This window comes from Apteryx mantelli, chromosome 13 (assembly GCF_036417845.1).
Source record: "Apteryx mantelli isolate bAptMan1 chromosome 13, bAptMan1.hap1, whole genome shotgun sequence".
Taxonomy (NCBI): Eukaryota; Metazoa; Chordata; class Aves; order Apterygiformes; family Apterygidae; genus Apteryx; species Apteryx mantelli.
Genome location: NC_089990.1, coordinates 18,061,544 through 18,088,845, shown reverse-complemented (window position 1 = coordinate 18,088,845; position 27,302 = coordinate 18,061,544). Strand labels below are relative to the sequence as shown.

At 39.7% G+C, this 27,302-nt stretch overlaps 1 protein-coding gene across 2 annotated transcripts; it reads right to left on the bottom strand.

The window, feature by feature from the left end:
- Positions 1-95: 95 nt before the first annotated feature.
- COMMD5 (COMM domain containing 5) lies at positions 96-27,219 on the bottom strand. 2 transcript variants are annotated; one of them, XM_067304231.1, is made up of 7 exons: positions 27,025-27,219; positions 23,397-23,557; positions 22,237-22,265; positions 18,136-18,186; positions 13,645-13,740; positions 11,723-11,798; positions 96-6,212 (listed from the first exon to the last, which is right to left on the bottom strand). In XM_067304231.1, exons 1-7 carry the CDS (start codon positions 27,176-27,178, stop codon positions 6,111-6,113), a joined length of 669 nt encoding a protein of 222 aa, XP_067160332.1. In that variant the 5' UTR covers positions 27,179-27,219; the 3' UTR covers positions 96-6,110. The 2 variants fall into 2 exon arrangements, with proteins under 2 accessions (XP_067160332.1, XP_067160333.1); XM_067304232.1 differs by lacking the exon at positions 18,136-18,186.
- Between the last annotated feature and the right edge of the window lie 83 nt (positions 27,220-27,302).

The window sequence follows — 27,302 nt, the reverse complement described above, 5'->3', positions numbered from 1 at the left end:
TGAGTCCCCTGGTGCTAAGACATTTTGCACATGCACAGAATTTGGCCACTATCTCTGGGGCTCTTGAATCTTAAAAACAAACAAACAAACAAACATTGTAGCCAGGTAAGTTCTTTAATTAAAAAAAGAAAAAGGTTAATTGAATAACAACTGATTTCAGTAATTCTCTCTGCCATCAGTTAAGTCAGACAATCATCCAAAGTACAGCACAGCCTGCTATCAAATAGTTCAAAGAAAAGGTAGGATAGTTAAAGAACTTATGCTAGTTTCAGTTAAGCAATGGTTCAGAACAGTTAGGAAAACCCCCCCCCACAAACACACGTGCTCAGAAGTATATGCTATACTTTAAAAAATAATAATAAAAAAAATCTTTCCTTCCCATCAAACCCAAACTTGCTTACAGGGCATAGACATCTTGTTTTCCAACTTCCAGGCAAAAGAAAAAAAAAAGAAAAAAAAATCAGGCTATATTAAAGTCTTAACAAAAGGAAAGAAAAAAAAGGAAAATATTTTCTTGTAGCCCTGAGGTCGACAGTTGTCTCTATTGCAAAACCATAGTCTCAGCAACCCTTCTGTGTGCTATTTTATAACCATTGTCCTGAAAACCACTATGAGTCAAAGCCTGTTCAAGCGAGGGAAAGTGACATAACCGCGGGTTACCGGTAGCAATGCACCAACAGTCTCTCTATCAGGGATATGCCAACAATGTTTACAGAGTTACATAGCACACACTTAAGAGGGAAAAGTCATAGTATAAAAGGGGGGTTTATTAGCACTACATGAATTCAAGATAGGGAACGGAAAGAGATTATCACAGAAAATTTAATCAGGGTTTGTGCTCTGAAAAGCACTTCCACAGGATCTCTTTACAATGTGTGAAAGCGTCCACAGGGCTAGCTAACAGTCTGATCACTTGAGACTAAAACGAGTCTCAAAAAAAAGCACTGTGAAATGTTCCTCTGGGAATTCTTGTACACCACCAGGAGCACGGCTGAATCATTTCAAAAGAAAAGGGCAGCTATGCATGTGAACTCTACTCTAGTGGTGGGAGCCGTATGCTTACGAGGAGTCAGAAAACAGACTTTTATCCCAAGCCAGAAAACAGTTAAATCCTTATCATGGATGGCCTATGGGAAAACGCTGTGACTTCTTAGGAAAGAAACCAGCTGGCACTGCCTCTGCTGGTTCCTGGTATGTGTGTTGTTTGGTAAATGTTAGTAGTGTGTGGGGTGTAACAGGTACAGAGTGAGCCTTACAGTCACTAACTTCAAAGAATTTTAAACCTAAGCTACTGCTGCGCTGCTCACCAGAAGTCAAACAACAACAAAATACTTGGGCCTGACATCTGGCCAAGCTCTGCAGAGATTACATTAGCAAAAACAGTTGTGTAAGAATATACGTACTCAATCCAGATTTGTTGGATTTTTTTGTATAACAGATCCTGAAAGCACGATTCGGAGCTTTCACACATTCATACATATATTCATGGATTTGGAGTAGCAGGGGGTCGTAAGGTGTACTTGATTAGAAAGCAAAAAAAGGCAAACCCCTACCTATCTGCATTGTTCATGAGATCAAGAATTGATTTATCCTTCAGTTAAACAGAAAAAGTTAAAGCTAGGAGGTGACTCACTCTGCAAAAGCACATCTCCCTTGTATGATTTTTTTTCTGCAAAGGGAGGTTTAATTTCTTCCTTTTAATGACAATGAGCACAATACCGATCTTCTTCCAGCAGTTAATGACTGGTGTAACAGTATGAGAGCATGACTACATTCTTGAGCCTTCTTCTGGATTATAATCTGCATCATAGTTGAGACCACAAAACCAATCAACAATTCTATTTTTTCCCCCTCTTTTATACAACTAACCGAAGTGTGAAATTCTGACCTACTAGTCATCATGACAAAGCTCCTTCTGCACTGGAAGTAGGGATGTAGAAGTCATATAACAAATAAAACCACAGATGGCTTTTTATTTTCACACACTCTGTAATGGTCGATAGGCAAAAATAGTTTTGGACTGATGGCCCACAGAGTTCAGCCAATTAAAAAAAAAATTGCAATCTGACCATTATAGCAGCTGTGCTAACTCATGGTCAGATAAATAACAGAAAGTCAAGAGATGCAGGTTCTTCTGTATTATTTTGACACAATCTCTGAATGATTTTTGGCAATTATCTTTAACCCTCCCTTCTAAATTCTGCCTAACTGTAACTAGTCCTCCATGCACTGGGCATCTCTCTGCTATTATATATACTTTATTTACATTGAAAAAACAATCAAGTTAAAGTTTTATCTTAAATATGTTCTAACACATTAATCTTGAGATAAAAGGTATAATGGAGAACTTTATGTTCACATTACGTGGTTAGAAATTTGCAAGAATTAAAACATTCACAAATACATTAGACAGTCTAAATAAATACCCAGCAGCACCAAACACAGAAAGCAACTGGAGAACTGCGGTTTGTTTTTCAGGGAAAACTGCAAATAGAACCTATGAAAGGTCCTTGTTACCAACTGATCCGTGAACAGTGTGTAGTAAGAAAGAAGCGGTGCCCTTTTCATGCAAACCTCCTATCTTCCTAATTGATGACTGACTAGTGATCAGCTTGACAAGACCTTGGGACTGACACAGTGAGCATCCCATTCAAATAACATCTTTCACTGTGTGGTACAGAAAGGGGATTCAGAGTGTGTCCCTGAAGTGTAACCAAGCCTTGAGTAATTTGGATAAAATAAGTTCTGTTCAGACATACCCAGATTTTGAGAAGGTTATTTTTGTTCTATATTGGAACGGAAGTCAGAAATTCAATGGGGAATGCAAATTCTGGAATATTTTAACTTGGAAGCAAGAAAATGTTTTGGGGTTGAACAAATAATTAATACATAATTCACCATGAAATTCTTGGAAAGCTAACAATAATTTGAACATGCCTATTTGTCAAAATCAAGAAATTCCCAGTAGCCATTTTGATGACAACTAAACTGTTTTACTGAAAAGCTATTCTGCCAAAAACAAAGCCCAAATGAACTGCTTCTTTAAGTACAAAAGAATGAAAGTGCCAAGGGTTTTTGTACCCTTCAGTGTGCATGGTAACTTCCAGTTACAGTAAACTCTTGCTTAATGTATGGCAAGACAGACTTTAGACTAAGAAGTCCATCACCTATTGCAGAGAACATGAGGAAAACAGTTGGGAAGCCTTTCCATTTCTGAAGAACAGGGGTGACTGCTGTTAGGAGAACCACTGAATGAATATATTTTGTATAGAAGGTAGAAGTATTTATAGATTATTTTATTTTGACCAGTAGAAAATACTTTGCAAATGTCTTGAGCAATATTAGAGGTCATTTTACGCCCATGCAGTTTTTAGTTTGTCTTAAAAGACTTGACTAATGGCCTCAGTTGAGATATCTTTCCAGTTCAAAACCACGTAAATCTAAACATTCAGAAGGGAAAGGCAATAACAAGGAATATAAGAACATATGTTTTGTTTCACAGTTTGTGATAATGTAATTCCAGTAAGAGGATGAACAAACTTCATGAAGTGAAGTAAAAAAGAAATCAAATTAATGTAATCTACAGTGCACTTGAAGCCATGTTACAGGACCTAACTCCTTTGTATTTGCTATGGCATGACCTGAATACAGTAGTTAAGATATAGTATGGGTCAACCCTGGAGGTGGCCTATTAAGACAGCAAATGGAAAATGCAATTTAACTGTTCAAAATCATGACTGATAGATTTAAAACTACAGGACAAATTGTTGCACAGATTTGAAAGGCTTTCTGGACCTCAGCTATTTAGCTGTCTAAACATTGAACTGTGATCCACTGATCTAGCACCAGAGAAAATGGCAATTAAAAGATAAACTAAATCTAAAAAGAACTGCTCTCCAGTATTAGAAGAAAAGGGTAAGAGTTCTTCAGTCTGATGTTTTCTGCTTGGTTCTACTCAGAACTTTTTTTTTCAACAGCCCATGACTTCACCTATGTTAATACTCCACTGAGACAGAAATTACCATCTGATAAACAGGTTTAGAAACATATTCATTAACCTGCAGACATGCTGTGCAGTGAGTCCTCAAAGATTTTCAAATAAAGTAAAAAATAAGCATCATTACTTCTGTTGCAGAGATGTCCAAGAGAGACTGCTCCCTACTATTGGTTCCTACCCAATTCCTATACTTTAACAGGGGAAAGAAGGCCTAGCTTTCTAAGTGTTCTTGGTAAAAACGTAATATGGCTTAGAGGCAGCAATATGTATCATCTTACCATCAAACACTTTTTTCCAGACAATATCTAAAATTTTCAGAAGTCTCCAGCAACATCGAGAAGGCACAAAGAAATACTAGTCATTTTGTAACAAAAGTGACAACTGAAATCATACTAGAGGCACAGAAACATTATGAAGGCAGCTACACCTACTTCTAAATCATGGCTATCCAAAGGACAATAAACTTCCCACCCATCCACCTAGTGAAGCAGGACATTTAGTCCTTACTAGCTTTGGAATGATCAGGTCTTTCTTTTCAAGAAGGAGATAGTATGTTCTCAATATCACCCTTGCAATACTGCCCTTTCAATGATAATGTTACTCTAAATTCTTCAGATACCTTGATTCATTCCAGCAGAAAGTCACACTGAAGTCTGAAGCAAGTCCAACATCACACTAAAGTCTTTTTATGCCTATTGTGATTCCTAAAATCCAAGAGCCAAGTCATCCTCTCCCACACAAACACCTGTGGGAGTGTAAAAGGTCTCTCAAATCCATGATAATTTCAGTAGTTTTCTGCGGGGAGTGAGGTGGATAAAGGCGAGTTCTGCAATCTCACAAAATGAAAGAGAAGTACAGGTGGTACTACTACTGAGGCAGAAACCCAGCAAGCAGCTACAATAAGCCAGTGCTTAAAAACAATAGTGCTGTGTGCTTTCTGAACTACCTTTGACAGCCAGATAAATCCTATAGTTCTAGGGCTCATGTGCTGTGCTGTCTTTGTGCTGTTGCTTAGCCTCCGTATCTTTGCTGCTGGGGGGAAAACCCATTCAGGCACTGAATCAGGAATGCATCCTTTCTTGGCAAAGCCCTTAGGGGCATACTTGTGGTCCCATCGAGTTTAAATGAGACTTAAATATATATTCTTCAAGTTAAGCAAGTGCTTCTGAGCTTTACTCATGGGCAAAGGAGCTTCAGCCCATGCTTAACTGTTTTCTTGACCTGGGAGCTTGGACATTCTCATACCTGCGACTTCTGTCCCAGTGGCTGTATGCAACATCTTCATCCTGGGATCTGACTTGCACTATTAATGAGTATATAGCTGTAGTGGTCTACAAGGTTACTGCTCCTGCTGTTTGCTATCAGCTCAGTGCCAGAGGCTTCTGCCCTGTAATAGAGTCAGATTATTCAGTTCACATCAAACATATGAAATATGTGAAACAAGAGGCAGGCACTTAGAAATCTAAAAGATTACTGCTTTTTAGCCCATTCTGATCAACCAGATCAAGGTTTAGACTGCATCTTTTCACTTCTGCAGTTCCATAGAATTGATTCTGAAAGCTCAATCCATATTTCTTTCTTAATGTACTTCCAATTTCCTTCAAAATTACCATTTAAAAAAACATAGATGTACCTCAGTCACTTACGGAGAAGCCAGACAGCAATTTTACTTATGCAAAACTCAATCAATTTCACATTTGTCGTACTAGAATGCAGGAGTTTTTTTTATTTGAGACGTTGCAGAGCTTTCTTATGATACACATTGATGGGGTTTCCGGTAGCAGGCTTTCAAAAATAATTAGAGTGATGAATCATAATCAGGAAGAAATGGCTCTTACATCTATTAAGACAGTTATTTAAAAAATGTTTTGATGAATCATGCAAAAATGCTCACAAACAAGATTATACTTTTTTCATCAATATATTTCTTGTTTTTCCTAAGTCTTAAGAAGAGAGCTGGTGCTTTTAACACCTGAATTGAAAAAATATTTACAGCAGACATCATAAATGCTACACTGCAATTCAGACTGGCAAAATGGTGCTGTTTCTCTGCTTTGCTATTCACAAACCTTGCTGAGGGTTTCAAATCTGTAAGCTCCCCATTTGGAAGTGTTCAGTCCTGGATCTTCAGTATGCTTCTTTTTTCCAAATCATTCATTTCCTTCAGTATAAGGGCAACATTGTATCTCAGTTCTTGAAACTTTGCAACAGGCACCTGAAATGGAAGATTCATTTTAGAAAACATGAAAGATGTTGGAAACTTTGGTTAAGGTGTGCCTATGGCCAGGGAACATCCCGCAGTGTCAGCCCAATCTCTCTCAAAATAATTTTTTTTTTTTTTTAGATTTTAGACAAAGGATTTGAAGTAAATAAAATTCAGTTAATTCAACTAAACCATCTTTGACCACGGGGGTGGGAAAAGGAGGAGAGTAGGAAAAAGATCAATTCTATCAATACTGAAACACTCTTCCCAAGGAGTTACATTTATACATTGTAAAACCAAATCCTCTCACTTCTCCAACAGGCCACAAGTTTGAAAGCACCACGAAAAGGTGGCTAAAAAGAGTGGACAAAGGAAAGGAGTCCATGGAATCATTTGTTTAAGGAGCTCAAAGGATTTGCTATGACTTTTCCTCTCAAGTGTGGGGTCATGCAATAAAAGCAAGAATACAGGGCAAGAGGCGAGTTACAATTTTTTCAAGAGGAATTATGCTGCAGAAAATGGGAGATCTGTGCTAGTGATCTGTTGCTCTAGAGAACATACTGAAATGCACAAGAGCATTTCTTTCATAAATAGCAGGGCACAGGAGAAATAGGAGAGCAAGCTCCCCAAACTAGTAAACAAAAGGAAGAATGAAGCGACGAGAAAGTCCTGTGCAAAGTGTGGTGCTGAGTACCACTGCAGCTTTTTAAAGCTAGCAGTGATAATTGGAAGAGAGAAGTAGGAAATTCAGCGATACTTCCAATAGCATTAAGGTAATGAGTTTTCACTGTCTGACCAAAGAAGGAAAGCTGTGTCATTCTACAAGGATAGGAGTTTTTAAATGACCAGGAAGAGAATGAAGTTGGAGAATGAGAGGTTTACACTATAACAGTCAGTTAGCAGAGCATATGAAACTTTGCCACTGCTTACAAGCCGCTCATTTACATCAGGTCATTTGAACTTTCTGTTTTACTCTAAGTTAGGAAGAGTGTTTCTTTAGGATTTCATAAACTGGAGCTGCTATGACCTCCACAAAACCTCTTATTTTTCCTGACTTTTAAAAGCCCCAAAGTTATTTCAAATTTCACGCAAGTTACATTCAGTTTGCTTGCCTATGCCTGTGTTGCAGAGCAAACAGGAATTTTAGAAAGCAGAGCTGTGGACCGCATGCTTTTAAGTACAGGGAGTTGGTAAAGCATGTTTAATCAGATGGTTCCTTTGCAGGTTCTGTAACTGGGTTGTTAAACCCTGAACAGGCCAAGTGAGAAAGACTTGTTTGTACAGTAGGAAGCTCCTAACTACCCTACATTTGACCAACTTTGCTTCCTGAGGTTCTAAAAAATAAATCACCTCCTATTAGATTAGCTGTTAAATAACAGCTACTAAAAAATGTGACTGGGTGAACAGAAGCAGTAAATGAAGGTGTTTCAGAGGTGGTCTGCATGTTGAAGGAAGGCAAGTTTTCTGTGCTTAATACTGTACCATCAGATATGGAACAATTCTACTGGATTACACACTGCATTTTCTATACTGTCTGATGTGAGGAAGGAATTACTCTGAAATGTAAAACGATGGCTGCTGTGGTGAAGGAAGAGAATCTTGGATTGGAAGGAGACACAAAGATACCCTGGAACATCATGGAGGCTACAGAAATCTCAAGCAAATCCTAGACATACTGCTTGTCCAAACTCAAAGGAGAAAAGAATCAATCCTCAAAGCAAGAGGGAGACCATCGGAGAAGTGACTCAGCAGCAACCTCAGGAGCAGAGGACAGGGCATTACTCTACATAGCTGCCACAGCTACTCGAGATAAGAGGACCAGGAATTCTTTCATGAGGAAAATAAATTTGCTAGTAAAAGGCTCTTCAATCTCAGTAAACAAAATACATTATCTATACACTGAAGGTAAAAGATTTAGATTAACTATATAAGACATGTTTTCAATTGTGCATAATTAACATTTGCAGCAATTTATTAAGGGTTATGACTAGATTATCTATCACTGGCAATTTTAAGTCAAGGTTTGATGTTTATCTGAAAGATACATTGCAACTGACTCATTGTAACATGAGTTGCTTTAGGGAAATCCAATGGCTTGTATTATACAGGGAATCTGGCTGGGTGATGGCCAGAGTCCCATTTGGCTTCATAATGTACGAATGAAAGGGAAGCTCCTATTGTTAAATAATAGCAGGTACATCTTGTACACCATGATTTAGGATCTCAGTCATATCAAACTCCTGCAGAGTCCCAAAACCCAGTAAAAAAAAAGTTAAGTCTAAGAAGGTATTTTGTTTTGTGAAGTATGAAATAAGTTGGGTGCTCTTCAGTTTTAAGAAGATTGGAACTATTTTGCTACTACTCATTTTTATTTTAGAACAGTGAAATAAACATCTGTCCAGATCTACAAGCATGTCTATAGCTTAGAGACCTGAAAGCAATCATTTGCCACTACCCTTGTTTTCCACTAGGAAAAAGGGGCAAGGTTCAGTAGGTAAAGTCAGGGCTTGAGATTTGTGGACTCTGCCTTTCAGACTCAGTTCTGTCACTACCTTCTGTCAAACCTCAACTCCTTTTGCCTTTAAAGCATTTTGGGGTTTGCTGCTAAAAAGGGCCATCCAGGAGCTAATTATTGTTGCTCTGACATGAGAGACAGGACTCTACCTAAAAAGCAGCTATAGGACATTCTCATTTTACATAAGAAAGCAGAGGTAGTCATAACACTATACTAAAAGTTATAGCAACATGCTATAGATTAGGTGAAGCCAGTGTGAGAGAAGAACTCTGAAAACAGACCAGAAGCCAAAATTGAAGCAACAGAAATCACAGAGCCGACTTCAAGATAATGTTTCCATAGAGGAGACTCCCCATTCCTGACTCTCCTCCCTCAAACACTTGTGACTAACACAGGGAATACTGGACAGGCTAATGTATCCAGGTTAACAAAACCAACAGATGAGTATCAGAAGTGAATGCTGGATAAGCACATGGCTGACACAAGGAATTAACGTATGCCATGCAGCAACATGGGATGAAATTCATGAAGCAGTAAGTGCTGTTTAGTAACAAGTGTGTTTCACCACTCAAAAGTACGAGACTGAATTTCATGCAAATACTTGAAGTGAAAGAGCTTCCCAACATCAGCTTACACAACTGGATCAGATGTATACTTGTTTTTACACTAAGGGAACAAATGGCAATGAAAGAGATATTGCCATCAAATTCCTCTTACACTGAGATCAAAATTTTCAAACTAAATCATCAAATCCAAAATACTTAACCTAAACAAACGCATGCTGCCCTGCCACACCCTCCCCCCAAAGTTATGTCTGCAGCTTGGTCACAACCAGAAAGATTCTGACTTTCTGCACATTCGGACTGTTTGGGTGCATTTCCTTTTGAAATGCTGCATGACTGGCAGGAGCTTTGGAGGCAATGCTTATAGAAACACAAAGTCTGCTCTCTGTGGATCATGCAAAAATTGTACCCCTAGTCATTATTTCACTTGGAAGAGACTCAACTGGAGTGGGGGGGTGGGAGGCAGAAGATTAATGGACTTTCCTTTACCATTACAAGCCTGAGAAGCCAAATGGATGGAACAGCCTATTAAGTTCTGTTAAAACCTTCTGAGAGCATATCTGAGCCCAGGCACAGACCTGGTGACAGAGTAACATTAGTGCAGTGCACAAATGCGTGTGCTGGCATGGGTACCCACTGCAGTCTAGCCAGTCCCATGCTGCTCTGCAGAGCACAGGCTAATTTACTCTGCTTCTTTGTCTACCCTGAAGACACAGAGTTCTTTTGACAGTCTCCTACCATGCTTCTGCCAAACGTGGCACGGATATCAGTTACGTGAGAGTAATCCACCATCTGATTCACAATTCCCATATGGATCAGAAAAGCATAAAAAGTCATAAAAAAGCATCATGCTCTTTTCCCTTATGACATATACGCTACAAAACTCAAAATGCTGCAATACCCATTGCTCTTTCAAAATCTTCATTGTCAGTAAACTCACTATGATAAAAAGCAAAAGATCAAACAGCATAAGTTCTCCATGTGACATGCACATTTTAAAACTGTTCATAACAGAATTATCTTCTGGATTTATGATCTTACATTAGCCCTGTTAGTTAACAGGACATTCTGTATGTACCTGAATGAAAGGAAATTAAAGAGGTGAAGACTATGGTTGCTTGCATATGATACTTTGAACCAAAACACAGATTTATCCTAAAGAGGTACTAACTGTAGGAAGAACACTGACTGGGTACAGAAATCCTGTTTACAGCCAGATCTTTAGTATCCAGGTCTAAGCAGCAGCAAAGAGCTGATCTAAGACAGAGCCACATGGCTCGTCAGATACCTACAATTCTGCCAGCACTGGACAGGCTCAGCAACACATTGCTGCCGCAGAGTAGCTCCAGCAAAGGGTCCTCTCTTCGCAGACTTAAAAACAAAAACCAGCAACCAGCCAACTGAGACCAAGAGGAGACATTACACACCAGGAAACAAAGTCCCAGACAAAAGCAATAAAGATATGGTAGTTTTTATTTTCTTAAGTGAAACTCACTGTGCTGTAAAGGGTTAATTTGATATCCATGGCATCATTTAAGTTCCATGGAAGCCCTCAAACAGGACCTATGTGCTGCTCAGAACTGGACCTTTCACACAGGAGAGAATTTGATCTTCTGCAAGATGACACCCTAAGCATTTTGCAATGTAGCACAGAAATTATGCCTTCCTCAACAGCTGTCTTCTTGTGAAACATTGTAACAGTAAAATCAATCCACTTATTTCAGCCCACAGCCCTTTGGTGCTTTCTCCAGACTACTACTAATATATGAACTGAAGCCAAAATCTTTAAAGACTCCAAATGTAATACCTGTTGTGCACTGAACTCCTGTATGCACCACCATGTTATTTATAGAACAAATAGCATTACTTCTCAAAGGTTAAAAATATGGATGTTTATGCCATTTTCTGGCAAGCCATTACATACAGTGTCATAAATACTGCCACTGACTAATTTTGAGGTAAAAAGCACAGAGGTTTTTTACTTTCTTTCTAGCAGCAAAGTCTGTACTGAGAAAAAGAGAATAAAACTACCTCTGCCACAGAAGAGAATGTTGTCAGGTAGGAGGTTTAGTAGTGCATCATATGTTATATAAACTACCCTGGGGTAATTTTCCTGCTATCAAATACCATCATCAGGTCTGAAGGTTAAAGTTGATAAAAAAACCTGTAAGATTTAATCAAATCAGATATTATGGAACAGTGATTAATATTATTCTAACAAATGAGATTTCAACAAAGCATGCCTAGGAACAAGATATGAAATTATTTTGGTTGGCATTTGGTTATATATTGCGTGTGGCTACACTGAACTTGGAGGATTTCAAAGCAAACCAACCAATGATAACGCATCGTTTACAAAAGCTTTAACACATTATATAGTAATTCAACTTTCTAAAAAGAACATCAAGTAGTTTCTTTTTATTTATTACCGCAATCAGACTTACTTCAAAGCGATGAGCTGTCCCGTCTGAAAGCTTCAGCAGCATTAAAATGGATGGTTGAAGTGCACGGGCCAATGAACTGAAATTAGTTACATTATTAGTATTACAACAACATATATTGGCAGTGTGATTAGTACAGCATTATGCATTAACAATTTAAGATGTTCATGTAGGCTTTACACAGAACATATGAATAATTTCAATTATACAGTCATGTATCTGGCTGAATAGGACACTCAGGAACACAGAAGTCCTGTCCGATTTACCTCAGTACTGAGACTAAAAAGAATCTTTTATTGTTTAATAATCGCAGGCTTAAGAATATTTTCGTTGTAGATAACAATCAATTTAGTGGAACTGTGGTAGGAATGAGAGCTGACCAAGTACTACTAGCAGTAAAAATAATGCACACTGTTTTCTTGTGCAGTTTACCCTGTTGCATTAACCCCTCCCATCCCTTCATGCTCTCAACTGCCATCTCAGTTGGGGAATAAAGCTATTCCAGACTTCATCCTAAATTTGTACATTGCTATTTTATTTGATGACCCAAAGAGGGGAAATGAGTCATTCTTGTGCAGCTTCCGTCAACGGATGCTGCCAAAGCCTGCTCAGGTACTGACAGGCATTAGAGCCGGAAGCCGTACCTCTTCTCGGAGGCTGCTGCTGGATGATAAACAAGAATTCCCAGAGGGAGGTTGGTTGGAAAGCAGTATAAGAGGAAGGAAAGCAGAAAAGGAAAATGCACTGTTCCTGTGTTGTTTGGAAAGTGAATCATAGGATTTGCTTGCAGGCATTGTGCCTAAGGACGTTTATCTGTACATTTTGCTCTCTTGCAGGTAAAGATTTTTCTCCTGTGGTGTTTATAGTACTGCTCATCTGTGAGTCAGCTGAGCTTGTAGCTTGTGGCCATCACAGTTTTCACTTAGGAGCTTTTTGCTTGGTTTCAGACAGACAATCCCCAATCACAATGGGCATCTCAGCTGTAACGGTGATGAAACTGCACCTTCTCTTTTGTCCAGCTATTCAGGAACGCACTAAGAAGTCACCCATGCTAACAATTTAAGCTACTGACAGATACTGGATCACCTTCCAATTTCTTTCATTCTGGTCAGTCTTGGTTAGACCTAGACAAAGACCAGGAACTGCACAGATAACGGGCTTCTATTTCTTTATGGCTGTAGCCAAAGCTCCATCTCCTAGCTGTCTCTGCTGGGGCAGATGGCAAGAAGCTGCTTGGAGGACAAGAGGAGCAAGAAGCTGCGGGGACAGGCAGGATGATCACAAAGGCCTCTTCTCCCGTTTTATGAAAGAAACTAGGAGGTAGATCAATGATCAATTGCATGACTATGGCAATGTAAGGGTGCTGTTCTGAAGCCTCTTTTTGTAGAGTCTACAGCAGATTGTAAGGGTGATGGGAAGTCATTTTAGTTAACACACGTACAACATACAAATGACAGCCTACTGAAAAAGCTGAATAGATGATTTCCCACCCCCAGTGAAACCAAAAGCTTGGCCGGCTGGCTAGCTGGCCGAGGCTCAATCCATCTAATTGCTTCCACCATCTCTGAGGACTGGTTGAGTTGTATCAGCCCATCAAGTTTTAAACTGTTGAAAGAGGGACTCAGAATTTGAGTGAAATGCTCTAACAGAGGTTTTAGAGATAAAAGCAAACAAGGGGCATAAAAATGTATCATTAGTAGAAGATGGAGACAGCAGCCACTTGGCAAATATGCACAACAGCAGCAACCCTCTGTATATAAACCGACTTCCACACTGTTTAAAAAATTCCGTGTCTTACTGTTTAATGTTGCATGCAAAACCCTAACAGCAAGATGCATTTTAACACTGTTAACATTTGAAGAAGCACAAGACAGTTTAACCTTGGAAAAGTCTTTTCTGTGATCATGCAAAATTCCTTTCTTTACCTTGTGGATATAGCCACGTCCACTCTCCACTTAAAGTCCTGGACACCTGGGAGCCTACTTCTTTGTGTCAGAGCTGTGCCTTCAGAAACAGGACGTCTACCAAGTAAATCAGAAATGGGAGATTAAAATCTAAATTCATAAAAGAAACAACAATCTAAAGAGAAAGTAAGATTCCTCACAAACCTGGATGGAACTGATTTCTCTTCTACATCTATCCTCATTTAGAGGAGCTTGAATGGGTGGAGGTTTTGTATATTTAGGATATTTGTGCTCAGATTACCTGTTTTTCCTATGCTTAACTATGGTCCCTGTTTAAAAAAAGAGAGAGAGACCAAGCCACTCTGTGTAATTCTGGTAAACTGAGGTCACTATAGAGTTTAGTAAGAATCATTGTGGTGGCTGGCCTATCTATTATTTCAATTCTAATGAAACTAGGATAAAAAGGTATCTTCATGCAAATCCAGCACAAACAGCAGGAAGAAGCAAGGGGGAACAAAAGACAGATGACTAAAGCAAAAAAGTTGGAATAAGCTCACTGTGCTCCTTCAACAGAAAGCACCTAGTATTAGCTAGCAGCATATAGTAAAAAGTCACATAGTGGTTCTTGCTAAATCTAACATACTTTACAAACTAAGTTCCTTATGTAACGTTCACTGCCAAACCCAGCATAACCTTTAAGATTTTTGTCTAGTCTAATGTGTAATAAGCCAAGACCTTCATTTATTACTCATATTGCAGCAAGAATCAAGCTCATCAAGTCTCGGTTTATTTCTATTAGGAAATGCAGTTGACAGTGATTAAACTTCAGATGCTTGACAGTCTTTAAAATTTTAATAGCATCTTAAGCTCCTGGTAAGTAAACAAGCCAAATCTGATACAAGGACATAACAGCCACCCATTTTTAGGCATACATACAGAAATATCTTCAGAATGAGGTCACTCTTCCGGTCCATTAGGGAGCTAGTCTGGACTTTGTGTTACTAACCATGCAGATAGACAGGTATGGATTTTTTTTTAAGCGTCCTGTGTCTCTGGAAGTTATTTACGGTGCATTTCAAAGCTACTCCAGCTAAGGGCAGGATAAGAAATGGTACATCCTTTATCCACGGTGCTAGACATAATCTAATTACAGACTACATCAGAGAGGAATCTCCTCTGAACAAATCAAGAACTGTAGGAATGATAGTCTAACATCCCTACATAGATTCTTGTGTGCAAGTTAGCTGGTGCCTTTAGAAAATGCCCGGAAAGATTAATGATTTGATAAAGTACACAGTACTGACAGGCTAAGATCCTCCAATACCCTTGCATGCAATAAAGGAAAGATTTTATCCTTTTCTTCTTTGGGGGGTGAGGGGGTGTCATAAATGACACACATTCCTAGTAGTATGGCAAAGGAATGAGCAGAGAAAATAGATCAGCTCATTCTTACTCCCTGTCAACTACTGGATGGGAAGTAGGTCACCACAGCTGGGTGCAACCATGAGAAGCAGGAGCCCAGAGTCGTCATTAGCAGGATTAAAAAAATGAAAACAGGCCTTTCCCTCAGTGGCGAGTTGCTGCCAGGGTATTGCTTAACTTGGGGAATGCCTGAAAATAGCCACACTGCTGCCACTTAAGTCATACTCACTTCCGTCAATGGAAGACAGTCCGTTCAGTTCAGCACCAGCATTTTGGGGGAAGGAATAGAGAGAACAGAAAGATATTCTAGTTAGGGGTGGTGGGAAAGGTCAGCAATGCCTGAACACAGATGGAGTTTCTGAATTTTGTTAAGTTATGGGATTTCTGTGGCCAAACTGCAATGCTTTAGCTCTGGTCAGGACTACGCTTCAATACCATTCCTTCAGACAGGGTCAGGCCTTTTTCAGCTTAGTTTCAGCTTCTGTCAGCACCTTCCCAGCTTGGACAGGATTGCAACTGGAAGTGCAAGAATTCTATAAGGATGACAGAACGTGCAGAGTGGCCAGCATACGGGGAGTTATACAGGCCATTAATCAAGCCATCGACTTCTAATAGGAATGGCAAAATGGAGCAGAAGAAACTCAACGGGCCTTGTATCCGGAACTAATGGAATATAATCATATTTGGTAAATGCTCTTTGCCAACAGCCACAACACACTGTCAGCACATATTGCAGAATGCAGGACTTAAGAGTAAGGTAACATGGATCAATTAGAGATGATCCAAATTATACTGGGAGAAGGATGATACACCTGTGGACAAGAACAAGAATTCACCTGCCAAAAGATGCAACAGAAGAACAACTGAAAATGAAACATTGGAGAATTTGGGGCAGCAACTAATCTAACCAGATCAAAACTGAAGACAAATTCTGGATGGTTCCCTACACACCTATAGGACAAGGTATACCTAGCAGGGCGTGGAGCAGGGAGAATGTATAAACTGGTATGTGTCAGACTCTCTCAAATAGTACGCAGAACCCACCTCCATGGTGGAAACTAAAGCTACACTATTAAAAGCAATTGTAGTACATTCATTACAAGCTTTCAAGGAGGGGAAAATTATGGTACTCCATTTCCTTAAAAAAAAGTTTTAATTTCCTGCAGTTATTTGATAGAATCAGTTTGGTAAGATGTGTTTCTTCTGTAGTCTATATAGCTTGAAGGATCTGGAATTATGGGGACACCAAAATACAAATGTTAAATTTCCAGCACTTCAGAGCTATTGTTTAATGAACAAAATGGAAAAAAAAAGAAAAGAAAAGAAAAAGAAAAAGCCAGGAAAAGTATTAAAAGGCCCTGAAATTGATTTTTCTAGGTTTCCTAGCTCATACTGAATTTTTGATCAGATGCTAATACTTCCCCTACCATCACTATCATATATATTTACGACTCAGTAAGCATATGTATGATTCAGTGTTACATTTAAGATCATAAAAGCAGATCTGTCTGGAAATCAACTCTGAGGTGCTCTTCTCTGTTCTCAAAACACAGAGCAAGAATACACTGGATAATCACAGCTTTTGCAATGAGAAAAAGCTAAATTTTCCAGCATCGTGATTTCACAGTAGAAAACAGACAATCATGCATGTTTCAAGTGAAATCTAAATTTATCTTTTCTCCACTGCAAACAATATTTCACTTTGCAACTATGAATTTTGCATTCTTAACACCTATAATTCAAACAGAAGGGCAAAGAAAAGACGAGAAGGCAAAATTTATTTTTGCTACAAGAACCATTAGCTTTAAGCCGAAATCCTAACCAAAGAAATTAAACATATTTTTAATTTTGGTAGCATCATTCAGACCCTTGTGAGGGTAATCAAAATACCATGGCTATGGTTATTGGCATTCCATGCAGAACATCCAGAGCAGTTCTAGGCTAGTGATGCTCTATGCTGAGTGACCTCCACTCTCAAGAAAAGCTTTGCATATACAAAAAGTCCAAGCAATTTCCAGATATAGAAGAAGCTAAATACAGTTGAGCAGAGAACCATACAGAAAAAAAATCCCTAGAAGGGGCACAAGAGAGAGGCTGTTCAAAAAGCTTTTGATTTAGTACACCCTCTTGAGCTACTGAGGTATATTACTTCATAAATGAATTCCAGCTAGCACAGCACTTGTATCATCACGCATATGTATCATCAAGTCACCCAGTATGAATTCTTAAGTCAATCGTACATTAAGACTTGATGATTAAATGCAACCTGAGAAAGCTTCCAAGAACCATAGTGTATGTAGCTTGCCTCTCAACAAAGCAAGTCTTTCATTTTGACCCCAACTTACAATGGTAATGATAAAATACTTAATTCTGCAGTGCATTTTTCATCTGGAGGTATTCCTGCAACTAACAGAGGATACAAAACATCAGTATCTCCATCCTACACAAAAGAGAACTGATGGAATTAATCAAAAATCTTTCTTGGTCAAGAAGTTGTTTGCACTCACTGTACTGAAAACAGCCCATATCTGGAAAATAACTGCTTGCCCCCCAGTTATATGCACACTGATTGGAATTTTCAAGCCAGTGAAAGAACTCAACAATAAACATCCCATCAGCCCAACTGTGGCTAACTCATTTGAAATCACTACTGCTGCATATAGCTTTTTGTAATGTGTATACATCTGACATGCCTGAATTTGCAGTATGACTTACAGTACAGTCAAAATGAAATCGTATTGAACAAAAGAAATCCAAACAGCATAGTCTTGGGACCAAATTTTTACAGAAGTCAGGAATTTATTTTTATTTTTCTCTCTATATAAAAGACAACCTTTTTTGTATTTATAAAAATATTTGCTTACTTTAATACTAGTTATGGCTGTTGATCACAGAAAAATTGAAAAATGGCAAGACAGCTACTTGCCACATACATGGCCATCATTTTATGTTGAATCAAATTTATAGAACAAATTTTGTTCTCATTAATTTAGAGAATTTTGCTGTTCCTTCAATAAGCCTCAGTTCTTGCTAGCAAAGGTCTGTGCAACACTGCTGGCTGCACACTGCATCAAACATGAAAATACTAACCTGTTACCAAAGACTATACTGGAAAAGTCTGTGATGAAATCTTCTGGTATCCTTAAAGAAAAGATCAACAACACAAAACAGTTAAGTGTTTTGTAACCACAAATATATGGCCTTAGCTGCAAAAACTACTATAGAATGCAAAAAGTGTCAGCATTTTCCATTTTCCCTTGCTTAAAATTGCCATCAGTTGTTAAGTAACCACTTCAGTATTGATTTAGTCTAGGCTCTGTTCTGCTCGGAATGGCTCTACTGCTTTTTTATATCAGGAACCTTAAGAGCTCCATCCTTCTTTCATACCTAGGACAATCTTTTTTTGTTAGAGCATACAGCTAATATGGCAAGAGTGTGTTTCAAAAGAACTCAATACTTGCCTAACTCTTCTCTCAGTAAACTCAAGAGAAGTTTTATTGGTGGCTCTATGAGCAGAAGCGGACCAGCAATGTATGCTTTCAAAAATCCCAGCCTACACATTTCATTTCACTTTTACCTTAAAGTTTAATAAAAAGAGGACAGAATGAATTGCTCCCCAAAAGTAAAACCAGAGACCCTGTATAGCTAAGAGTGCTTACAAAAGAATCATATCTAACCTGGGGAGGACAAGCATAAATTTGATTGGAACCATGAATTGAGAGCTGGTTGAACAAACTAACTCGTATCCCATGCACTTCTTGCCTCTCCACTACTTTACTATTCCTCTGATATTGTGGCTGCCTTATAAACAAGCTGTTGTTGATTTTCAGTTCAATATATCAGACTGTGAACTGCAAAGACTGCAGAGTAAACAACATCCATTCAGCTGCTTTTGCCACAGGGACAGTAGCCTCCCGCAGGGAAGCAGGTTGGACAAGTGGGAGAAGTAACCACTTCAGTTGCCACCACTAAATCCAGCACTCATCATCAATCAGTGCCCAGAGACATTACTCACCATTGCCTTGAGATACACAGCAGTATATCAAAGAAAATCAAAGCAAACAAGGAAGTGATCTGTCCTAAAGGACTTAGTGTCTAATGATGGGAGAAAAAACAACTCATCACCTCACATAGTGGGAAGAGGAAACAGCAGTTATTAGAACTTGAATCCTTAGTGGAAGAAGTGGAGTTAAAACAAATTTTTAAACGAGACTTGGATAAAAGTGAATTCATATTAACCAGGTAGTTATCTGAGACACACTGGGCAGTGAGAAGGAGGAACTAGACAGTGGTTTTTTGGCTGCATGCATCTTTCTTTTAGAAGAGACAAGACTCTAGTTCTGCAAACACTGCCTGTGCAAGCACATTACCTTACCCACCCCTATGATGACCAAATATCCTCTTTAGTGGAACAGCTGGAGAAAGGGGGTTGTAATATGATTGTTATGATAAGTATCACCATATTTGTTCAATTGTAAGAGCAGGTATTACTAAAATGGAAGCACTAATGCCACCTTTAAGCTTGCATTGTTTTTGCTGCGCAGTTAACAATTTTGTGGAGAAATCTGCTCTTGGCTCAAACAGCTTATACTAGACCAGTCACAGACTAAGCAGATCAGACACAGAACACGGTGGGGTGTAGGCCTGAGCTACAGATGGTGATCAGTTTTCAAAGGATTTTCTGAAAAAGGACATTCTGAAGAAGGGATTCAAAGGGCAAAGAAGGCGGCGCAGGGACACCCCAATCCCATGTTACTGGCCTGAGCCATAAAGCTGTTAAATATCCTGAGAAGGGAGGGAAGAGAATGCACTCACAATTTAGAATGAATTTATTCTCACTAGCTCAGCCAGTTAGGCAAAAAAAAAGAAAAGAAAAAGAAAAAGTTTAATCTGAGAGACTGCTACTATTTCGGCTGCATGCTATGTGCCTGAAGAAAAAGAGAAGGTTGTGATATGAGATGGCAACTCAGGGAAACCAGCAGTACTGATCTAATTAAAGAGAAGTGAGCATGTCTCCCAGCTTCTTTCTCCACTAGAACTAGAGACCAAGACCAGTTATATCACCAGGACACTGAGAATGACAAGACTTTGTATGGATGGAATAAGACAGGCCAATCTTTAGCTTCACTGAACAGAACAGAATGCAGAAGAGGCGAAAACAAGTAACATGGCTCAGATTTCAATCCTCTAAAAAAAAAAAAAAAGACGAAAAAAGAAAGAAAGAAGCACTTTTTCTCCCTTAAAATGCAGAATGCCTGCCCAAACACTGGGTGCCAATCATGCCAACAAACTGCTGTTCAACCAATTCCACGTGTTCTTCGTGCACATGATCACAGGATGACCCGCAGGAGTCACTGCAGAAGGGTAAGTGTCTGAATATTAGTAGGTGCTTTAAAAACGAGTAGGTGTTTCATCTCCAGACCTAAGTGCATTGGGAAACACAGGAAATGACATTTCCCATAGGAACCAAAGATGATAAAGATGCCAAAAAATTTACACAAGTGCCACAATTTGAGAGCAGAATAAGCTATTTACTCTTCTAGAAGTTTAGCCACAAGGTAAGGAGAGAGCTACTCACAGGGAAAAAAAAAAAAACTGTCAGAGACGGAAGTTAGGGAGAGTCCAAATACCTTGTAAGAATCAAGTGGATGTACCAACAATGAGCAGCAAATAAAACATACAAGTCTGCAAACAGCTCAAACACACAGTTACCTGAGCTATTGCTACTCTATGCAGTCATGTTAACCAGAGCAAGAAGGCGTGCATACTATTGCAGTCAAGTTCTTCTGGTAGTAATCTAGGCTAAATCTATAAAAAGATCATCTAGACTGAACAGCATCTTCATATTGACACGAATAATCCATTAAAGGGAGAGAAAAACAAACAGAAATACTAGAGTATGAGGCATTAAAATGTGGTCAGATGACAAGGACAGAGGCCTGGGAGCCTGTATTTTTGGATACAGCCATTGTACACAGCCACCCCTTCCAGTGGCTTGCAACACTCCTGTTTATCAGTTTTCTCCCCTGTTCAATAGAGGAATATTCACCTGCCCCCAGAGACCTTGGCATGGAGCTTTTACTATTCTTCATTATTCCTTATGTACTCTGAACACATTCTATGTACACCACAAAAAAACCCAGCTCCCACTGGGGCAAGAGAAATACATCAGTTTCTTACAGACCCACTTTAACCTGGGTGTGAACTCCGTCATGCGCCAGAGGAGCAGCCTGAGTTTTAGCTCACAAGGCAAAGGGAAGGCCAAACTCCAGCAGTGAGCTGCAGACAAAATTGTCCCAACATGTAAGGCGTCTTTTACCATAGCCCCAACTAAATCTAGCACGTCTGTCTAAATCTGCCCCTTTAATCTGCCTGAAGTTGCTTGGGATTGCTTATGACTTCGCAGAGCAGAGTCTGAGGAGAAAGCCAATTTGCAGGCCAACATAAAAACAAAGATGAAAAAAGACAGATTTAGAAACATATCTATCAATCTGCATCTCCTAGGTAGTAATCAGAATGCTAAGAATCTCAGGAAATTAACAGGTTTCTCTACAGAGTAAAACATCAAGTGCAGTTCTCATTCTCTCTTGTTATTACCAAATATGAAAATAAGGGAAAAAAGATAAAGATTGTTGGTATCTGATGTCTAACTTTTAGGACATGAACTTCTATTCAGAGATACTCTGAAGAGACTGATACAGATTTTGACTAAGTCTGCGTAACAAATGTTATGCTTTGTTGGCTAATTGGCACAAGAGATCATAGCTGAACAATGCGGTAGGATTTCACTAGTGTTATATCATTGGCCTTTCAAAGAAAAAAAAAAAGTAGGGCAGTTTCTTAGCTTCTGAAATGTTATCATTGTCTTACCAAACATGTTAAAAAATATTGCAGGACCAGGTGGGGGTAGCAGAGAGAAGGTCAATCACATTTGCATTAACCTACATTATGGACTAAATTAGACCGATCTCCTCTGCATGTGAAATTTATTGCTCACGTTCGGTGCCAAATCAAGTCTTATACACCACCTGTTTTTTTCCCCTCTAGCTTCACATGACATTTGATAAGAGATGTATTACGTGCTATTTACATGTAATCTGTATACCAAGCTTGTTGTGCAAAAAAGTTGATTTGGGGAAGTAGTTACATAAAAGCTATGAAAAAACAAACAAGTAAAATAAGCAGGCATACCTGAGCTCCTTCAGGTCTTCTTTAAAAACCTAAAAAGACAAGGAAAGTAAAATTTTTACAGGCTGTAGTCTTGAAAGCTGATTTCTTATAAAGTGAATTAATAGTGGTTACTTGTTTGGTACTTCTCCCCAAAAGTTTTAGTCTCAACTGCTAGTAGGTTTGAAATTACAGGTTATATATTGAGAAGACTTTCCAGAAGCATTCAATCAAGTTGTGAGAAATTAAAATCCTAAATCTCTTGGTAGCTTTTAGTTTTAAAACCAGTGTCCCTGCCATTTCTTTTATGTAGCTATCCGTAACACGTTCTTTTTTAGAGTAATTATGTGACCTTATTCTTGCATAGGCTTTGCAGTAACTTGTTTAAATTATGAGAACAGAAAGGAAGTTGCAAAAGATAAGCTCTGAATACTAAAAGCATACTTTCGCTATGTCTACTGCAACATGTGAGCTTTTCCATTATGCCTGGGTAAATACGAAAACAGTATCTTAAACAAGAGCAAGGTGCCAGAAGCTCATAAGTGGTTCACTCGCATAAAAATAAAGTGAAAAAACAAAGAGTGTAAGGTAAAATAACATAAAAAGGAAAGAAAATAGCCATAAAGAAGGAATAACGATTTGGAAACAGAGCAGGTATATCCACGTTCACACAGAATATCAATACCATAACCACAAATATCACTTTCTCCCAATTCCCACTATATTGTTCTGCCCATAAGACCTTCCTTCCTCTATGACAAAAGTCTGAAGAAAAACAGACACACAAATGTGAGAAACTAAGAGTAAACAAAATAAGTGGTAGGTGTGACACACAATTATAGAAGGAGAGAGTTGATGCCAGAGAAATAATATTTTGAAATGCTTTCTTTTGGGGTTTTAATTCAAGAGTGAAAACACACACACACAGTAAACAAGATTCTGAAGCAGCAAAAGATATGGAAACCTCTTTCCCACAGAAGAAATACTCTTCTGAAAAGTTCATTGTAAATCTATACAACATGAAAAATAATAATCTCTGGATTTCTAGCAGTTTTTTCCACCTACTTTAATTTGGAGTAACATTTTTGTGTGGAGCTCCCCACCCTTGCAAATACGGTTTAAATGGTAACTCATGACTGACGGAACTTCAACTTATCAAGGCCCTGAGTAGTCCCAGAACTTACTTCTTGCTTGAAAGTTGATAAGGGGAGTCTCAAAGCTTCTCGGAGAAGGGTGTACATGCCAGAAATGAGGAAAGCAAGCTGCTCTTCTGAGAGATTAGTGCTTTCTGCAATCAGCTTGACAGATTCTTTGCAGTCTTTTCCTTCCAATGCATTTACAGTGACTGTAAACAAGAAACCAATGCAAGATTCTTTTACAAAGGGGAAGACTTAGATACTGTGAACATGAACATAAATACGTCTATAATTTTACTTGACCTAGTGTGCTGACGTTTTTCTTGATATGAAACTGTCTCTCCAGGTCTCTAAATACATCCAATCATTTACCAACGGTCAGTCTCACAATACTTTACCAAGAGAATTTAAATGGATTATGCCTTTGCATTGTAAAATTGAAGATGTTTTCACTATGGAATTTTGTTCCAGTGGGATACAGGAAGAAAGAGAAAGTTTTTCGTCACTCACTAGTTTAAACTTGACTTAAGCTTGTATCAGCAAACTTGCTTACATCAGAGGCCTGCTTGCAGCTTAACTACACTTTCTGATACACAGGATAAGAGAGGACTGAGACAATAAACAATTCAACACTGTTCTTCAATGTTTCACGTATTGAATTGACATTGCAACGTCAGCAGTGATTAAATATTAAATGAGCAAGGAGGCAAAACTAAACCTTCGAGTCATGTAGTTTGCACAACTGCTGATGGTACAAGTTTTTGAAGGAAATGACTGTTAAGCCATGTAGCAATATCAGACACTATTAACTGGTCTGGTTTTAACTCAAACTGCAGCACCCAATTCTTCCTTCTTCCATATACACACTGGCTTACATAAATTTCTTTTTGTTGTGTCAGCCTCCGTCCTGCAGTCTGATCAGTGTGAGTGGACTGCTGGAGCCACAAAAAGCCCCATCATGGAAAAAAAAAGACTACCCACATGATCCCATTGCAGGATCATGGAATTAGATTGGTCAGTTACAATGTGACAGATTTACTGCTGTGAATAAAACATGAAAAGTTAAAAATGGCTAGCAAGTCTTACTGAAAGCAAAGTCTAAGAGATTAGCTTAATACTAAGGTTAAAAAAAAAGTTTGAATTGAATTGCCTTCTTTTTGTATCAGGTGGGTTTCAGTGACGACTACCTTCTATTTCTGGATAAGTTTTCTTCCTTTTTCAAATTTTTAAGTGCACATAAAATTCAGTGATGAGTCCTGGATCATTGATATGGCTGGCTGAATTCATCTGACACAACCCGCAGGGCAGGTTTGGCACAAATTTTCTAGAAGGTGCATGATGCTAGTACCAAACTTCCCACACTGTCTGAAAAAGGCTCTTGCCCTAAGCCCAAGCAACTGCCTTTGAGAAGAGGGGAAAGACTCAATTTACTGGAAAGGCCAAACACAGTTTAGCACTGAGGTCTGTCTGTCAGATCATGCCCAGAGCAGGAAACAGGCTACTGTCTACTTGTCTACTTAAATACAACTTTGATCTGTCTCTACAAAGAGCATCATTTTGCTTACAGTTTCTAACCAGGTAGCTTTAGTAACAGTATCTGTTCTATTCTTCCTATTGACCAACCCTAAGAACTGGCTAAAAATCCACATCTTCTTGTATAACCAACTTCTATTATCCCAGAATACAAGACTTTTTACTCAGTAAGCCTCAGGGAACTTAGAAATATCAGCTGTATTTCTAACAGTAAATCTGAGGGGGGGGAGAACAACAACCCCAAAACATCATGTGAAAATCTATCTGCTGGGTCGATTTCTCCCTGAGGAAGAAAATATAAAGAAACCAGGCTTTAAAAATTACTTATTAGGTGATTTCATCACACCCAGAATAATACCAATGTATAAAAATCTCTTGTGAGGGAAGTGAATTAAGTATTAGCTGAGCTCAGTTAAAGGAAGGAGCTAGAGAAATGCAAAGCATTATTTGCAACAGAAGACACTATAACACTCCTAAGGAGTCAGAGCTCACAAACCTTTTGCTTGTAGTCTCAAACTTACACTTGCAATTTAGCAGAGCCTGTAATAACACTGGCTGGATAACCCTGAGACTCTGGTACACGCAATTTTTGTATTTTAACTCAGCAGGCATATGAAGCAGCACTTTGTATATTAGTTACTGTTTAGTGATAGTGTGACAGCAACTGTCTTAAAAAGACAACTTGGTGCAAGTTCCAGAGCAATTCAGATATAGTCTATTAAAATCCATCATGTCTTCAATGGCAACCAGTCCTTCAAAGGAAAAACTGCTGTGTCCTGCGAGCTGCTTATAGCAGACCAAGAGCAGCAGAGGACAACTGGAGACTTCTGCTACCTCTGCTTAACCTGGAGAACAGTTTCTACTGGCTCTGGTGGAGACAGACTTGCTGAACCAATAGGGCAATGCTCGCTTGCTCTAGCTTCAGAAATTTTTGAAAGCTTCAAATATTTTTGAAAGACTGCTTGCTCTCCCTGCAGTACAAAGTGTTTATTGCACACTAAGTTTAGGTGATAATTTACAGGGAAATTAAACCCACATGGGGCTTAGGAGATGATCAGACTTCCTGGCATTAACTAATAATTTCTTCATCTCCATTGCCCCTGCACTAGACTGTAAATACAGTTCTTTATATGTGTTTACTCCTGCCCCAGATGTCCTGGTCTGCAGTTTTCTTACTCTCAATTATTGTAAAGAAATACTAGGTACATTGCTCCATTTCTGATCCTGTGCAGCAACACTTCTAAAGATATATATATATATTTAAAGAATTATCAGCTATCAGATCCTTTGAATCCTTATTGATTCAAATCAAGAAAAAAAATCCTGAAATTAAGTTAGCTGGAAGGACATGCACACAAGGGTCAGAGAGCTATGCCATGCTGTGGAGCAGCTGGCTGTCCTGCAAAGAGCTTCAGGTCTTTTCCTCTTTTAATCAACCCTGCCCTTTGATTATTCTGTGATTATTTTGGATACTATAATTTAATCAAGGTGAACAACCGAAAAACAATATGAGACAGTAATTCTGATTTAGGCAGTCAAAGGCGCTGTGAGAGAACCTCACCAGTCCTGCCTTACTACAGAGGGAAGCCTCACAGATAAAACCAAATCCCGGCTTCAGCGGGAGACACCTTCATTTCGAGGTTCCCTTACTTTTTCCTGCACCTTATAAAAATGTACAGGGGGGCCTCTGACTTTCCCAGCATCCAAACATTCTGACGGGGACTCAGCCACCGGCTCTGGGACTGGGGGAAGGGACAGAAGGGATTTCAGTAGTGCTCAGTGTGAGTTTTGGGGCCATCCACAGCTGCCAAAATCAGTACCTCATTCTCACGGATTTTAGAGGAACACAACCAAGAAAACGCCTTCATTTCCTTCAGCCCCCCGAGCGCTGGCTTGGGTTTTCCTGGAGTGAAGGCCCCGGAAGGCTGCGGGCGTGCTCCGCGCTGAGCTCGCCCCGCATGAGGAGAGGAGAGGAGAGGAGAGGAGAGGAGGCCAGGCTCCTCGGAGCCGCCCGCCGCCGGCCCCAGGGGAGAGCCGGCCGGTGAGCGGCGCGGCTGCCACGGCCCCCGCCACCGCAGAGGGCCTGGGGGCGGGGGGGCCGGTCCCCGCCGCGGCGGGAAGGCCGGCCGCGCTCGGTCCCTACCTTTGAGGAGCCGCCGGAAGGTCTCCTTGTCCAGCTCCCGCACGGCCCGGGCCATGGCCTCCACCTCGGCCGGCACCCGCGCCCCCAGGAAGCCGCCGCGGCCGCCGCCGCTCTCGCCGTGCCCGTAGGCCACGGCCTTACCCGCCGCCGCCATGGCAGCCTGGCCTCACCTCGCCCCGCCCCGCCCGCCGCTGAGGCGCGGCCGTTGCCGGGCAGCCGCGGTGCGGGCGGGGGGCGGAGATGGGGGCGTGGCGAGGCGATGGGGGCGTGGCGAGGCA